Source organism: Falco rusticolus, chromosome 6, assembly GCF_015220075.1.
Source record: "Falco rusticolus isolate bFalRus1 chromosome 6, bFalRus1.pri, whole genome shotgun sequence".
Classification (NCBI taxonomy): domain Eukaryota; kingdom Metazoa; phylum Chordata; class Aves; order Falconiformes; family Falconidae; genus Falco; species Falco rusticolus.
Genome location: NC_051192.1, coordinates 47,850,929 through 47,867,662, shown reverse-complemented (window position 1 = coordinate 47,867,662; position 16,734 = coordinate 47,850,929). Strand labels below are relative to the sequence as shown.

At 40.2% G+C, this 16,734-nt stretch overlaps 1 protein-coding gene across 11 annotated transcripts in view; it reads right to left on the bottom strand.

The window, feature by feature from the left end:
- EPM2A (EPM2A glucan phosphatase, laforin) overlaps positions 1 to 16,734 on the bottom strand; it is a 53,920-nt gene that overhangs the window by 27,833 nt on the left and 9,353 nt on the right. For 6 of the 11 annotated variants that reach the window (XR_005104799.1, XR_005104800.1, XR_005104798.1 and 3 more), the window contains one exon: positions 11,679 to 11,853. Coding sequence is in view for 8 of the 11 variants with exons in the window: in XM_037391154.1 (XP_037247051.1) it covers positions 11,679 to 11,853 (175 nt within the window). In the remaining 3 variants the exon portion in view is untranslated. Of the gene's footprint in view, positions 1 to 6,028; positions 6,092 to 11,678; positions 15,775 to 16,734 lie in introns of those variants that run through there. The other 5 variants (XM_037391155.1, XM_037391159.1, XM_037391156.1 and 2 more) reach the window with 2 other exon arrangements.

The following is a 16,734-nucleotide window of genomic DNA, read 5'->3' as shown; positions in this document are numbered from 1 at the left end:
AAGCGTTTCAAATCCAACAGAAATGCATTCCAGTGCTTCAGAAACAAAAGCACATATTCATGAAAATCACATAATTGGAAAGCACAGTTTATTGCAAGGTGGCCTTGTGATTCACATGGCAGCATATGCACATGTACAGAGTGCTGGAATCCCTTCAGAGCTGCACCAGTCAGAGAAAGAAGCACATCCATCACATCCATCCCTTGTGGTACCACTCAAATACAACAGTCTTGATGGGCTCTGTATCTGTGATCATTCTGGTTAAGACATTTATTCAGAATTTCTAAACTCACATCAGTTCACTTATATTAATTTTAAACTGGGAAAGACACATTCTAGAGTACCACAGGCTGGGGGACAACACCTCAGAAATATTGAGAAAGACCGAATCAATGCATCACCTCAGTCAGCTACATAAATATCTAAAATAATGTGTTCCCACAACAAAGTCAAATCAAAGGCACAACAGCTGCATGGTGCTACCATAACAAAATTGTCAGAAAATTTCATTTTAGCTAACATATCTGGTTACTAGATTATAAACATAAAATTCATAACCCTGGTGGATGAGTTGCCAGCCTCAAAAGTTGAGGCTGAGACTGTAACGGAGCTACTGAGAGGCCCCAGAAGGACCTGTGTAAGCCTTCTTAACACAAAACTGCAAAGTATAGTGGGATCTCTCAAAAAAGTCTTGGGTGTCAAAAGGGTAAAAAAATCATTTGACTTAAATTCTGTGAACGAGCAATGCTGCAGGTTTTATTGGAGCCCAAAGATTGACAAGAATTACCAAGGGTTGTCTATTTATTTAAACTGCTTTTTTAAATTTTTTTTAGATTTCTTTCTTTTCCGAACAGTATCATTTCACCTGCTTGGAAACTGAAATTGCAGGCATTTGAAGAAATGTATTAAAGTGATCTGCTGTTACTAAAATTTATTTAAACGTGTTTATATTCTCAGCTGAAGCTTGACTTTGTACATTTGTAAAACATTACTCATACTGGATAGCCCTATTACCTGGACCGCAAATATAGTTGAGAAGCTTTTTTTCTCCTTTTATCTCACCAGATCGAAGCAACTCAGTATTAAAGGAAGCTGAGCAATTCAGTCTTCTGCAGTGAAAGCAGTAGTTAACGCTGCATTTAGGAATGGTCTGCGTACAGCCAACCCTTCAAGCTGGCAGCTGGAATGCAGAAAGAAGGAACACTAAAGAAATTATTTTATTAGGGAAGATGCCTATCCTCCTTATCAGATCTTCACCTTGGGAAAGTAAAGGCACTGGATATAACTGTTCTGGAAATTTTTGAAAAGGCAGTCCCAGGGAAGCTAGATAAACAAACAAACAAAAAAAAAATTGTAAATAAAGAAGGCTCTAGAAGCCCACCAACATCCACAGATAAATGCTAGCATCTAGCATCCAGCCCCTAAACTGCAAGGCAGAGCCACGGAGAGTCTTGCTGCTGGCCCACAGCTGATGACTTTCTGCATGAATGCTACAATCCCATTCCTGTTGCTCTTCACTCAGCTAAAATTATAGGTACGTAGGTAGATGGATAGGTAGATAGATAGACAGACAGACATGGAATAAGAGGGAAGGAAGGAGGGAAGGAGGGAGAGAAGAGAGTGAGCTTCTAATTCATTATTAATTTTTATTTCTACATTTTCTTGTCTCTATATTAAAACTGAAATGCATGTTTTCCCTTTTTCATCTTCTTGCATGCTTAAAACCATCTTTTCTGTTATTATTTTTTTGTACATCAAAGAAAAGAGACATTTCATTTAAACTTACAAACTATGATTTCCATTGGACCAATAAAGAGGAAACCGTATTTCTTGTAACTTGTCAACATCTACAACATTTGACTCAATTTTTATCATAGTTCACAAAAGGACATATATTATACTTCTGAAAAACAGCAAGGATTATGTACCTGATTCGCTGAAATTAAATTTCCCAAAGTACAAGCATTAAAAGAGGGAAGAAGAGATTTTCAGTTCAGCCTCTTAGCATGTTCCCTGGGAAGACAAACACAGTTCATTTCTTTGTTTTTCATTTTTTCTTGCAGAGAGAAAATTATATACGGGAAAATACAGCAGCAATTTGATAATCTCTATTTACTCTTGGGAAATAAAATACTTGTGTTTCTGACACAAACTTCAAAGAAATTAGAGCTACATTCAAGTTTCCTTTCTAATAAATCATTCTTTATCCTTTAAATAGGATTCTCCATATTTTTATATTGAGAAGCATTTTTAAAATCATCTTGCAAATATCCAGAGCACTTAAGCATGACAACATGCATTGCTATCTCTCAGCATTTATAAAATTATTGAAGATAGAGGTAGAATTTGTAACTTAATGGCTTCAGCTTGCTACTGTTTTAAATGATGTATTTTTTACCGTTCATTGATTTTGCTTGAGTTGAAACAACTATGCAGTTAATTTCAGATTTTTCTGACTTACAGGTTACCTGTTTCAGATCTACAGTTATACACTGAGCAAGCAAACACCAAACAAGCTGGTGGTAATAAATTATCTGAAGGTGTTACCTTTCACATTTGGAGACCGAAAACTCTCTCGTTTCAAGGCTTTTTTTTCTTTAAAAGCAAGCTGCAGGCTGGCCAGGATAACCTGCCCCAGGAGTTGTGCCTGTGAAAAACCACGGGAAGGGTAGGAAGGATGGGTCTACACTGCAAACACAAGTCCCTGGTTCAACAGTTTCACCAGCTGCAAATTATGGAGTTCTCTTAGTGAAGGTCTTCCAATAACAGCCAAATACCTGAATTTGGTCCCTCCTGGTAAATTAAACAGCAACAAGGTTGAGTACCCAGTCTCTGCTTTTGAAAAAGAGCTTCTGCTATCTTTAGATAAACTCTGCTACGAAATGTCAGCAATTACAGGGCACCTCATAAATGCCTGTAAAAAACCAAGAGGAAATAAATATCTGTAAGCCAACTGGAACATCATCTTTGGTGAAAGAGCAATTGCTGCCCCTTCCCAGTCATCCCAGCTGCGAGCTAAATTGCCCAGGATTTCACAATCTCAGTCAATTTCATTCACAGCTGGCAACACCAGCAAATTGCTTTCCAATGGAGACAGAACTTTACTCCCTCACTGACAGCCTGAATGTTAAAGAGTAGAGGCAGGAAAAAGGGCTGAAGACCTCCAGAAGAAAAACAGACAAGGGACAGGGAGGCACAGTAATACAGAAAGAGAAATTAGAAGCAACAATGGTTTTTGCTCCCTAACAGTGATATCCCACATACAATTCGTATTTACTAGACTATCAACATTTGTCTGTTCTTCCCACAGAGAAAAACAGAACGAATAAATATGTTTACTTCTCAAGCGAGGGTTCCCATTCTTCCTTGGGTTTTGCTCCCAGAATGACACAGTTTTTCCTTAAGAAGTAAGGAAATAATTTTGTGCAGCGACACACCTATGAAAAAACGCATTTTAAAACAGCAACAGTGGTTTTAAGCAAATATTACCCACTACCAGCCAGCTGATAAAAGGTGCTCATCTTCCCATCAGCAGCTAGTCAGCCTCTGCTTGCTGCCATTTTATTAATGAAATACTCATTCCTAAACAATCATCCCTCTAAATAAATAATTCTCAATCAAATGCCTGTTCCAAATGCCACACACGAATGGCAGAATGGTACAGAAAAATTCAGAAAAAAGTCCAGATAAAACTCACAAGACCATCCAGACAGCATGCTAAGCTCCCCTTTAGCTTGTTGAGTCCTGTTGCCCCCTCCCTGGTTAAATTACTAGCTTTTCTGAGTCAAACCCTCATTTCAGGTTTATTTCTAACGCACCTGGCAAGCCACGAGCTCCTGGTATGTGGACAAAAGCAAGGTGTTTCCACAAAGCAGCAGCCAGTCTTCACAGCTTTCTCTCCCTCAGCCATCTCACAACCCATGGTCCAACTCAGCTATGCACGTCCTGCCAGGTTTTTAAAATTATTTTCAAATTTTTTTTCAAGTCTTCCAAATTCACCGAGTTGACCAGAAGCACATTGAGCCACGCTCAATGTACTTTATATGTATAATTGATACACAGAAATTATTTGGTGTCCAGAGGAATGACACATCTAACAACCGGCACCCTGCAAAGCTTTGTGCAGATGTGGCGTCAGGAGCACCGGGACCCCCGCTGTGGTCCCACTCCTCCTCCTGCCACCACGCACATGCCGCAGACCAGCGGCGGCACTGGGCAGACCCCGTAACGCCCAGCCCAGCCCTGCACCACCCAAAATGATATGAACTTCTGAGATGAGAGTACATTAAGAGATTTGTCACTGCAAAAGCTCTCTCTTGCCTCAGGGGCATTACTGTTTAGGGTTTCTAGCAATACTCTCAGGAAGTCATTGCATACTCGTACCACTTCTGTAGCCGTCAAAGTTTAGGCAAGCCAGCTGGTTGTCTCAGCTGAGTCACAGGGCAGTTTGAAGGGGCTTGACATTACTTCTGAGTATGATTCAGAATGTGATTAGGAAAAAATATTTTTTTAGATATGTAACGTCCAAAAGATTTCCTTTGTCTTTCTTTCCAGGGATAAGCAATGGAAAGAGCTTCACAGATCTTGTCTCCCTCATGAGGAATATAACAGACTTAAGAAAAAGAAGGCAAAAATGAAGATGCTGTGGAGGCCATTTCTTTCCAGTGCAGATGATTGTTAGGCATTACTTCAGGGGATTCGGTGATTTCTGAACTGTGAAAATATTCTGTGTTCCATTAGAAATAGATCGGTTTCCATCAAAAGTAAAATCCACATAACAGTGGGATGTGCTTTTATTGTGCTATCAAGAATTATTCTAATTGCTTTAATAACCCAAAGCATGTAAAATACCACATTAAAACATTTATAAAATGTTATGCTATTTAGACTGTCTATGAACTGTTGAAAGTTATTAATTTATCAATAATGCTGACAACATACATTGTAGCTTTATAAAAAGAAGAGTAAACAGAAAAGCTGGTGAATATTAATGGTGCCATTTGAAAAACTGCTGACAAAAATATTAATAGTTCACAAGTTTGCTAGTTTTCAGTCCCATCTGCTGCCAAAATCATTCCCTCCCACAGTTTTACTGTACTCACATAGATCACATTCATCAGCCATCACTTCAACAGTGTCATCCCAAGGTCTAGATGATAATTTGTGTCCCTCAGCCACTGCAGTACACAGCAAACCTGGCACCACAACGGCTAAGCCGTTCATTGGATTTAATAGACCAGACACTATAGGTAGAAGTAATACTGGGAATGCAAACACTGATGACAGTCATGCAAAAACCTTTAATCTAAATAGCTCTGTGGTTTTTTTCCTTCTGGCAAAATTTACATCACCCATTCTAATGCCGGATTTTGGTTGTTACACTCACAACAAATGCAATCAGAAATGTGTAATACCCAGGAGATCCAGGAGTTCCCACTCTAAGCTCCTTTCGAGTGCTCAGGTGGTAGGTCACAGCAAGGGAACTGGAGCTGTGCTGACAACAGTTATTTGCTAGTACTCAGAAAACCAAAATGACTGAAAAGTGAGTCCCTGCAGTCCGCTTCACCCACGGTATCACACAGGTACCACAGTCCGCGACGGCACTGCTGGCACATCCTCGCTGGATTTCTGTTCACAGCTGACGGGACTCAGATTTGTCACTAACTCTCCAACAGCTTGGCTTAGGTTGTCCCAGCCAGGTGCCATCATCCTGCCCAGGCAAAAATCACAAAACTTCGAAAAGTAGAATCAGTTTTCAATTTTCTAGCCATTGTTAGGGAGGGCAGTGTGGGGAGTTAATGAAAGGGAAAACCTTTTGTTTGGATGGGTGACAAATGTGTAGAAAAATGTATTTGTTACCCAATACAGATATACTTCTAAGTGAAGTAAATGTAAACAAATAAGAACTTTAAAAATGGATAAAATTCTGACCTCATAATTTGTCTTCTCACTCTTGCTCCTATTTCCTCACACTGCATCTTAATTTTCAAGAACTCAGATTAAAAATTGCTTAAAAGTCACTTCTTACACTGTTTTGAAATCCATTTTCTTCACAGCAGACTAGTAAAAGCATTTCATGGCTCCAGTTGAGCTGGTGATACAGGAAAAAATATGATATACAAGGGACAAAAATTAGAATTAATATGTAATCATTCTATAAAAGATGATTCCCATTGATAAGTAAGCAATGACTCCAGTTTAGACTAGTTTAAGACTATAGCTCTGTATAATGAATCAGTATTCCAACAAGTAGTCAAATGTCCTAGTTTATGGGAACATACTGCAAACTACTGTTCCTTAGAATATTTTCATTATTTAATGTATAAAATGGCCAGATAATTTTACAGTTAGAACCCCAAGTACTGAAACCAAAGGTCAAACTCCTATTGATGTTAAGTATTTTTAATCAGGATTATTTTTCTAGAATACAATCAAAGACTTTTGTTCTGGAGCTCATTATTTCTTATTCTTTTCTTTAATACCACAAGTATTCTTTAGGCACAGGGGACAGCTAGCTCTCAGCTTTTAATGTTAATTACAGTAATGTCCATAGACATCATCACTTCTTAATTCATAACACAGGCATAAAGTATCAGTTCAGCTTTCTACTTCAGTAGCATAGTTCACTGCACTTCAGGGAGGGGGGGTGTGTGTGTGACAGCTTCCTCTTTTACAGCTTTTAAAATAATTCAGTAATAAAAAAATTACTTCAGAATTACATTTAAAATAGAAGGGCATTTTATTTTGTGAATTAATTAAAATCAGTAAGTCAGAAGAGAAGTTAAAGAGTAAAAACAAATAAAAGTGCTCTATTGTATTTTCTCCAGTCACAGAATTCAAAGTTAATTTTGACTTCATACAAAACTGAGATGGACATTACCCATTAGTACAGGCTAGGGATGGGATACAAGATCAAGATGAAGACAGCTATCCCCTGTTATCTACAAACTGCTGTCTTCAGGCACAGCAATGCTCAAAGCATTACCTAAGGACAGTTTCCCATTGACATCTGAGATGTCCTACAGCATCTGGAACACACGGATGGGGCTCACAGATATGGCCAACGAGCTAAAAGAAATCTTGTTCTTGTAGCACATCAGCTGGAGGCCAGACAGTAAACTCTAGAGTATCTCAAATGACACTAGACATCAACATCCAAGCAACCAGACAGGATGTTTAATGTCTCATTACAAACCAATAGAGATCTCATCAGCATCTCAGTGCAGTTTGGAGACCAATTCAATTCTTCAATTCACTCTAAAGTAGACAGGCAGTCACCGGCGAGTCTGTATATAGACATATGAATTTAGTGGTCTTAATCTCAAGCTGAGTGCTACCACAGATGTCTTTAAGTATATCTTTACATTCATCAGTCCCAGCAGTGTTCTAAAACTCAAATAGCAATAACTGCGCCTCGTATGACCCAAATAAATTTACAGAAGTTACATTATTTCCCTTCTCCAGTGACTCTCATGCAAAAATATACTCAACTAGCTTTCCTCTTTTCCACCCTAGTTAAAGATGCATGTCAGTCAAGGAAATGCTCATTTTCTTCACAGAATTACTACAGACAAAAGGAAACTCAGGACTCATCAGCAGAATACTGTTTCAGTGCCTCCAGAAGATAAACAAGAAGCATCTGGATTTTCATTGGATCATTCCTCATTCACTCACCTGTCTACATTAACATTCTAGTACAAACCCGGAGCACACATTTTATATCACCCTCCTGATCATCCCCACTTAACATTTAACTTAGGTTATAACCTACATGTGTTGAAGGAAGCAGTCTTACCATCAAGCTACAAAGACTACATCATAAATTAAGTTTGATTTGCAATCATCAAGAAACAAACAAAGAAAAAACAGTATTTCCAAGCACAAGGGTTTATTTTCTTTTATGTTTTGCTTTATTTTATGTTATGGAAAAAATCAGGGACATAAACACTGATGACAGCAACACATCCACCAGCTTCAGAATTTCTTGGATTATATCCAGCTACAGGACCATCCCACTCACTCCATAAACATAAAAATATTAATATTTAATAGCCTTAATATTTAGGTGGGAAAAAAAACTACTATAAAAACTGTACCTTATAAAATTGTTGTCAGGACCCACAGCTACTCTCATGTAGCAACTCTCCTGTCACATTCTTTTATATTTAAAGCTGACGTGTTATTTTCCTCTAAAATGTTTGGCAGCCATAACAATACTTCAGTTACAGATTAGCTATCATTTCTGTCTGAGGAATTCACTTACAAAACCTAGTTTGGCTGCATTTTACAGGCAAAGCATGTAAAAAATATTTTTTGTCGTCAGATTTAGGAGATATGACCAAAAAGCACATACACTGAATAAAATTACAGTTATGAAGACAGCAAATTTGAAACACACATTATTAAAAAATTAGACACCAGATGGCATCAAAGTGTATGTCCTAAAATGAAGAGGTGGTAGTCATACATCATATTAGAATGAGCAGGCAAAATCTGTGAGAAGTCACTACTTACCAGAGGTGGATTCAGAAACCTAAAATTAGTCTGAAAGCAGCAAACTGTAACTAGATGGCTTTTCCTCTCAGTGATATTCATTCCTGTAGCACCTAATTCTGCCATCAAGCATAATTGTTTCCAACATATTATTTAAGGCTTTTGTAATTTCAGGTGTCTCTCCCTCTCTTGCTTTTATGCAATGCCTTTCTTCTGAAAATTGCAGAGGATTTTATATAAATAATAAGGCATGTAACACTTAAGAATTAGGAAGTTCTGCCTTTCACAGATGGAACAGAAGTGGAACTAGCATGCCCCAGATTTACAAATTTTCTGAAGTCATCTTCTCCCAGAAAAAGACTACAATAACTCTAATTTGCTTTGGAAAATTACTGTGTCCTAAGTGAACTCTCCCGCAATTTGAAAGCATCTTATTGCAGTAATATCTAGCGCAAAAGAGAAAGGGACTGTTATCTTTCTCCTGAATCAGATTTGGTGATATGTGTCATTACATGTCCAAAACAAGTGAACACTAATGCCACGGAGGTATCAGTCACGACTCTTGCTGCAGGTGAGGTCCATTTCACACTTTCATAAAATTAATTCCAGTCCTGCTATGCTTAAAAATCACATCATATACTCTCCAACCTGAACAACCAACACAAAGTGAGTTCTCTAATAAGTTTAAACATAAATTCACTGATTCATGAGCAAATATATCTATACCAACTAAGAAAAATCTGATTCCTTGGAGCATTACCATCAGCCTCAGCATGACTCAAAATGATTTTTGGCACCGGCAGGAAGCAGCTGTTTCCCACCCTGCTGCAGCCCCTTTAAAGTTGTAGCACACATTTTTATGAAGAGGCAAGGCTCAGAGCAACTGTTTCTAATTGTTGTGATTGGACAGATGACAAGTAAAATCAGTCCGAGGGCTTGTGTGTGAGGCCATTTTAACAGAGAGAAACTTTCCTCTCCAGCTAACTCACGCCCTGAAAATTCTATAAAGTGGAGCGATGTAGAGAAGGGGCTCATATCACAAGTTTTCTTTGATAAATCACTTCTTGCCAGCCGCCACCATCCTGTAAAGATCCTACAGCTGGCAACAGAACTCAGAATTTGTGCTCATAAAGCTCCTGACAGTACTGCTGTCTCTGCTACAGTGTGGAAAAAAGTAACCTTAGCTGGGCACCTGCGACCCCATCACGCACTGAGCCGTTTGCGTACGGGCAGGGGGACTGGCTCTTTGCTTCTGGTTTGGGGGAGGTTTTTGCGGTTTGGGTTTTTTTTCCTTTTTGGTAATATTAATCTCCATAGTACTCTTCTGAATCAAGAAATTCATTATAAAATAAAGGCCTTTTCAGCAGCTCACTTCAATTGCTCTGCCAAAAAAAAAAACACAACAAAAAAAATCATCTTAGCCAGTATTTTTGTGTTGCTTTGTTATAAGCAGCAGAATGGTGAATCTGCCTCCAACTGTTAAGTCATTTAAGGCTGCGTATCTTCAAAGTATTACAAATAATTATGAGACAGGACTGTTACAGGGTATGCTGACTTAATATAGCTCAAAAATAAGAATCACTGAAGATGTGTGCATGCATAAGACTGTCTTACAATGAAGGCATGTGTCTCAGAGAGGGGAACAGAGGAGGAGATCCTCATCTGGGAAAGACTACACAATTCAGAAAATTTCCTTCAAATATTCTTTAGTGGAATCTACAGCTTTTTACCTAACCTTGGAAACATATAGTCATGCAGATAAGGCAGCATTAAATGGATCACTGCTGCCTCTGGAAAGGAAGATAAGTTAGCGTCTGGTACTCAGATACTGGCTTTCTGACAGCTGTTCTTTCTCACAAACTTAGTCTGCCAAGCAAAGATTATTTGGGATTGGCAAATCTGTGCTTTGGAATAAACAAGATCTTTTCTCTGATAGGGTGATGGAAACGGATGCTTTGATGGAAACGGATGCTTAAGACACAGATAACAGTATAGTCTGTCAGGCGTATTATATAGCTTGAGGGGGTCTCAGGGAAAAGGTACCAAGCCACACGAATGCCTACATAGGCCTAACAGTGTTTATGAATCCGTACTGTTCCAAAAGATAGCAAGGGAAGGAAATCTTTCCCTCATACTGCAACACGATGAGAACGAGACAACTCAGCTTCCTACCCTGTGAGAGGCTAGAGACAAAAGGGTAGAAAGAGGAGCGACAAGATGGTGAGGCTGGTGTAGCTGAAACAGTAATGCGGAGAAGTCTGCACAAAGCAATGCTAAGACCTAATGAAAATACCAGGTGGTTTGATTTCTTAAAAAAATACATAGCCTTTTGAGACCACTAACTGCTCTGTAACGAACACCAGCTGCACATGGCACACCAGGGCTGCCAGCATTCATGCAACGATTATCAATCAACAAACTTGCTGCCACATCCGTGACTGGAGATGGAAAAAAAGTTTCAAATGGTCCCAAATTCCTCAGTGTCACTTTGTTAACCACCAGTGCTAAGGCTGGCACTCTACATACAGCCTGTGCTTTATCTGCAGCCCTAAAGGGTGGGTGCCCTCTTTAAGCTTTACTGTCTCCTAATTGAGGCCAGGATGCTTCACTGGTGAGGCAGTGGACTCAACACTACAGAAGTACAAACTTGTTAAGACTTGTCTAAATTTTAGTATTTTTTTTCAATGCATGCACAGAAGGAGAATTCATCTAATCGTTGTCACTAATTGCAGTTGCTGCCACACATGAGCAATATAATGTGACACCTAAAGTTCTAGTGATGGAATATATTCTTTTTGTTTCCCAGGAGATGTTCTTCAGCAAAATAATCCCAAACCAAACACATTGCATACATGCATATTTACATGTGTATGTGGACAAGCATTTGAAAATTACAGTTCCTCATAAATTTATCCATAAATTACCACTAGTCATAAAAATCTGAAAAGATGTGATGCAACTTAATACACCTGTACAAGGTGCAGGTATCATTGAACTCAGCATCTCTCCTTTTTATTGCCAAAAGTAAGATTTAATTGCAAAGAGGTATTGAATCTTCGTTAAACTTTACTGTTACATACATACTACCATTCACCACCTCAAATTCAAATCTTGCTGACATTGTGTTGGTACAGATTTTCTGTTTGAATACTTGACACCAGCCAAGCCCTGCACTTTTCTTTTACCTGGAGTAATGGATAGCTTGATGTCCTGCAATATTAAAATAGAAGTCAGTTGTATGTTTCATCTCATCAGTATGTCCAGAAACTTCAATCCAGTGTGCTATTGGGAGGCAGTAAACTCCATCTACTATGTTGCTCTGGTTGTAAACACAACTCCGATCATGATGGGGCCCATTACCTAGAACAGAAGAGAGGACAATTGCAGGCTGTGTATCTGGAAAATCTTCTGCAAGATTTGCAGGAGACGTGAACAGAGCATTTATGGCCAGGAGTGGTGTTTGCTGCCTGTTCAAACTGCATTTCTCACAGCACATTACTAACACCTGAAATAGCGGTAACAGAAGTGCTGCTGCAAAGGAAATGTTCAGCATTAAAATAATTGTTTGCTAATTGTTTTTGAAAAGCATTAAAACTGCGTAAGACTCCCACATCATGAACTGTGGTACTTAAAAATTTCAAGAATTATTAATTTCATTTAATGTCTGATAATATGTGACCTCAGCATTTAATGTTTCTGCTGGGTGGTCGTCTTCTGGAGGGTCCAGCTTTCTGTGGCCCCAGGTCTAGCTCTGACAGGGCAAGCAGCATCACCTTGCCTCAGGCTTACTTCTAAAGGAATTGCCAAGCTACGAGAAAGACCTCAGAGAGAGCAGAAAGTACAGCCATTCAAGATCAGAAGGGTAAAACTGCAAACAAAGGTAGGACTCTGACATTGGATTTGTTGCCAGCTTAAGGATTCAAGAGGAAAAACATGGAAAGGCATCAAATCCCAAAGAAAGAAAGGTAGCAGGTGGCGGACAGCAGCCTGGTAGCAATGAATACCTGTTTCAGGGAGGAGAGAAGGGTGGTCCTCCCCCTCCTCTTTCACACCTGCCTGGCCAGCAAAGACACTTCAGGCGTGACAGGACCCAACACTGGTGTCTAGCCTAGAAGCTCATTAAATCCTACCCATCTTTTACGTTTGCTAACCAATAAACAATCGCTTTGTACTCTTCAGATGCACATCCTGCTTACAGGGTCTATTTATACATAGTAAAAGCTGCCCAAAGTGACCAAGAGAGAGACGGTCACACCTGCAATGGCAAGCGATCCCAATCACCTAAAACGGCCTTGTCTAAAGAAAAAATTTTCTCTTACTGTTTTCCATTAACTAATACCCATCGCCCCTTCTTCTTCTCTTATGGCAATAGTGCGAGCTTTAGTCCAGAAGACAAATTTTTAATACCATGCCAGAGTAAGTGACCTGAGTTGAACTGGGTCATGTCATCAATCAAAAGGTTATTTTGCCTCCAAATTTTCAGTACATGTAAATTCTCCTTCCCCCCATTTTTTCATACTTATTGTAATACTAATTGCCATGTAGGAATTATTGTGCAGATTGGAAGTGACCTAGTCTGTGGCTTGCTTTTAACGTAAGCCTGTTACACTTATAAATTATTAATGATGTTAGAACATTTCTGAGTAAAGTTATGCCCGAAGGAGTATCTTCAATTTCACGCTGCACATAAATGCATGACCAGCTTTCAAGCACCACATTTAGGGAAATTTGCTACAGCAAGAGCATTTTTGGAGATGTTTTAATGCCATGATTAGAGAATAAGACTAACATTTAATACTAAAGCTCCAACAATCTCCTTATTTCCAGCTGACATGCAGCATGTCTTACCATAATTCTGAAATACTAACATTTACCAAAAAGAAAATACTACGCAGAAAACTATTTTCGCTTTCTATATTGCTGAACCATTACGCATCATATGCAATGGTAGGACACACCTTTTGATAAATAAGGTGAGCAAGATCAGTATATAGCCCTTGAAGTTACAAATCTTACCACTATATTTTTATCTAACATTTCTAATTGTTTACACATTCTTACCACTTTTAAACAGTATTTGAAGACAGCAGTATACATCGACTAATACAACAGCATAACAAAAGCTAGGGATGTTTATGGCACTTAATTAACTTCATATATTCAGCAAAATCTTTACAACCACAAATAACACATCTTGCCTTCCCGTTTTATTCTCTGACAACTGTCTGTAGCGATGCACATCACCATGGTCCTGCCATCACAAGGCTGTGTCTGATCCTGACCACCACCCACCCACGGGCAGATGTCCCGGCCCATCCCCATCCCCAGGGAGGTGTCTGATGCCCAGGGCTGGGGCTACCCCTGCTGCCCCCGGCTGCCTGCTTCTGGCTGCCAGCCCCGTGGGGTGACCCCAGGGAGCCACCAGCCCTCATTGCACCCTGGAAGTTTTAAACCATGTTCTCAGGATCTCTGGCTCTTTTGCTACTCCCAGCCCTACTTCTCCTGGCGTGCAAGTGCCTGGGTGCCCTCCCTGGCTCCCACAAGGACTGCCCCTTCCGTTGCTCACAACTGTTCCTCCTCTCTCACAAGTGTTTCTCTGTGAACTTTTGCAATCACAATCTGTGTTCTCTCCCTCCTGCTTAATTTCATCTTTCCTCGAATCACTAGTCAGTCCTACAAGACAACAAAGCCTCTGCCTCCATGATCCCAATTGCACCACGACACGCTTCCTACTTTCCCATTTCTAGCCGCTGCTGCTTGACGTGCATGCACCTTTGTCATTTGCCAGTTTTACTGTCCATCCTCCTCCTCTAGTTTTAATTTGGCTGGTTTTTTAACTTCCTTCTCTATCATCTGCCTTCTTAAATGGCAGTAACCTCCTGGCCTTGTACCCTTTTCACGTTCACCATCCTTCATTCCCCAACCTAGCCTACATGAAAGTGGACCCAAGAGTAAATTGTCATGAGACATTTGTTTCATTTGTTCCCTCAAATAGGTTTTGTCAAATCTCATTCTGAAAAGCTTCCTTCTTTAATTGTTATTTATTGCTGTTGATTTTTCTGCACCACTTGACCTCACCTTCCCGCTGTGGCCTGCAGTCAAACAGGAATCTCGAAAGGTATGTTACCACTTTGGCTGTAATACTCCAGTAAACAAGAACAGCTTGCATTCTTAACATTTGTCATAAGAATTGCATAGCTCTTTACTACTCCTTAAGTATTATTATACCAATCCATGAATTAACATTAGCTTCTAACTGAACTATGACGGCTGTGCAACAGAATGTATGTGCATATACATTCAACACATTTTTTCATGTGTGTATATATATTCATGTATTTGTTGAACATATATTCAAAAAATACAGTGATATAATTTCAGGGGAGAATGCCTGAAATCGCCAAGAAATACTGATTTAGAGAACAGTGTGATCGCACTGAGCTGTGTTCAGGAAGCTGAATTCTCTATTCCCCTTGCAAGACTTACAAAAGAAGGCAACTACCACAAATAATCAGGATCTCACTACCTAGGTAATATCCAAATGATACACAAGTGCTTCTCGCCACAGTTTGCTTCACAAGACACATTTAACACATTTCAAAAAAAGAGAAAATTGTTTTAACGGTCCAGGTTTCAAAAACAGAGAAAATTGTAACGGTCCACATCATGCTTCTGCTAGCAGTTTGTCACAGCAAACGCACAGTATTTTGGATGCCATAAAAGAACAATGCAAGGAAACAGTTTCAGAAGTAGAACCAGGTGACAGTTTTGAAGGAGTATGTAGAACTCATGAATGATTTAGAGCTGCTATAAAAGGGCTAAAGATTGAATTCTCTCAACTTTAATCTTCCAGAGTCATGTAATATGAAAATAAAAGTCAACCAATAAAGCCAGCTTTTGTTCAAGGTAACTGACCATAAACCATGTTTTAAATAGAAAATAATTAGCATCACTTACATGTTCTGTTGTATATCTGCAGAATGTATACAGCTAGGACAATGGGCACAGCTTGGGTGACAAGCAGAAATTATTAATTAGCTGGATAACCCTCAGTTCTTCCTTTTCCATCCCTATCTTTTTCAGCCTTTCCTCATGAGTTTCCTCTGTGTGAAGCAAGGTGCATCAACCTAATGGTATGAGCTATGTCCAGGGAAAACATGCTTCAGCCTCACTTAGCCCCTTCAGCTCTGCTGACAGAGCAGGCTCCTTGCATCTCATCTGGGGTAGAGTTACATGAGCCCGTCAGGCTCCGACAAGCTGGCCCAAGACTTCCCACAAGCCCTGGAAGAGTTCACACCAAGAAGAAAATAGCTTTCAGAGGCAGGATAAAAATCTGGCACAGAGTGACACATCAACTCTCTCCTCCCTCACCGCAACAGACCAAGCAAAGCCCTTTCTGGATGTGGAAGCCTGAAGCATGGGGTGCTTCCCCACACCCAGGACAGCTCCAGGCAGTGACTGCCAGCACCATGGATCAAAGACCACTGCCTCCTCACTCTCTCCCTAGTCCAGGGCTGTTGGTGTGGTTGGTCAGTTTGGGAGGAGACAGAGCACATGTTGAAGGCAGTGGGACCAAGCTCCGCAGCATCTGACTCAGAGCATCAAAAGTGTCTTGTGGCCCTTTTTAATTCCTTACCTTCTGTTCAGGCACCAGAGAGAAAGGATAGCGGCCCGTGCAGGCAGAAGTGCCGTGAGACTGCCTGTATGTGGAGTCAGGACATGCCTGCTCATGTCTGAAGCTGCTCGTAACCACACCAACTTCCTACTCCACTTCTAAGTTTGTCCTACCCCTATATTTGTCCCTATTAAGTTCTGTATCTGAAAGGACACTGCACCTTTGCATTTTCCAAGTGACTTCGCCAAGAAGCCCTTCCCCATGAAAGCCATGCTCAGCAGCATCGCTTATTTCTCAAACGCACAAAGTATTTCATAAAGTTACTGAAACAGAGAGCCGAGTGCTGAAGCTTAGTTTCTGCACCTGAAGCCTGGGAAAGCTGCACCTACAAGCTGGGAAGGCTATCCTGACCGTGCTGGGCAGCCACGTCTGCCAGGGTGCCTCTGCATCGCTGTCTGGCATGGCACAGAGAAGGGCCAGGGCTTAATTTGCTGCAACCCAGCATGCTTCCAGGACCACAAGTGCATGTCACATCTTTACTGGGAAAAGTGTGCACCATGGCCGGTCCCAGGCACACGCCATCCACATGGACATTGAACAGCCGGAGGACTTCATATCCCTTTTAC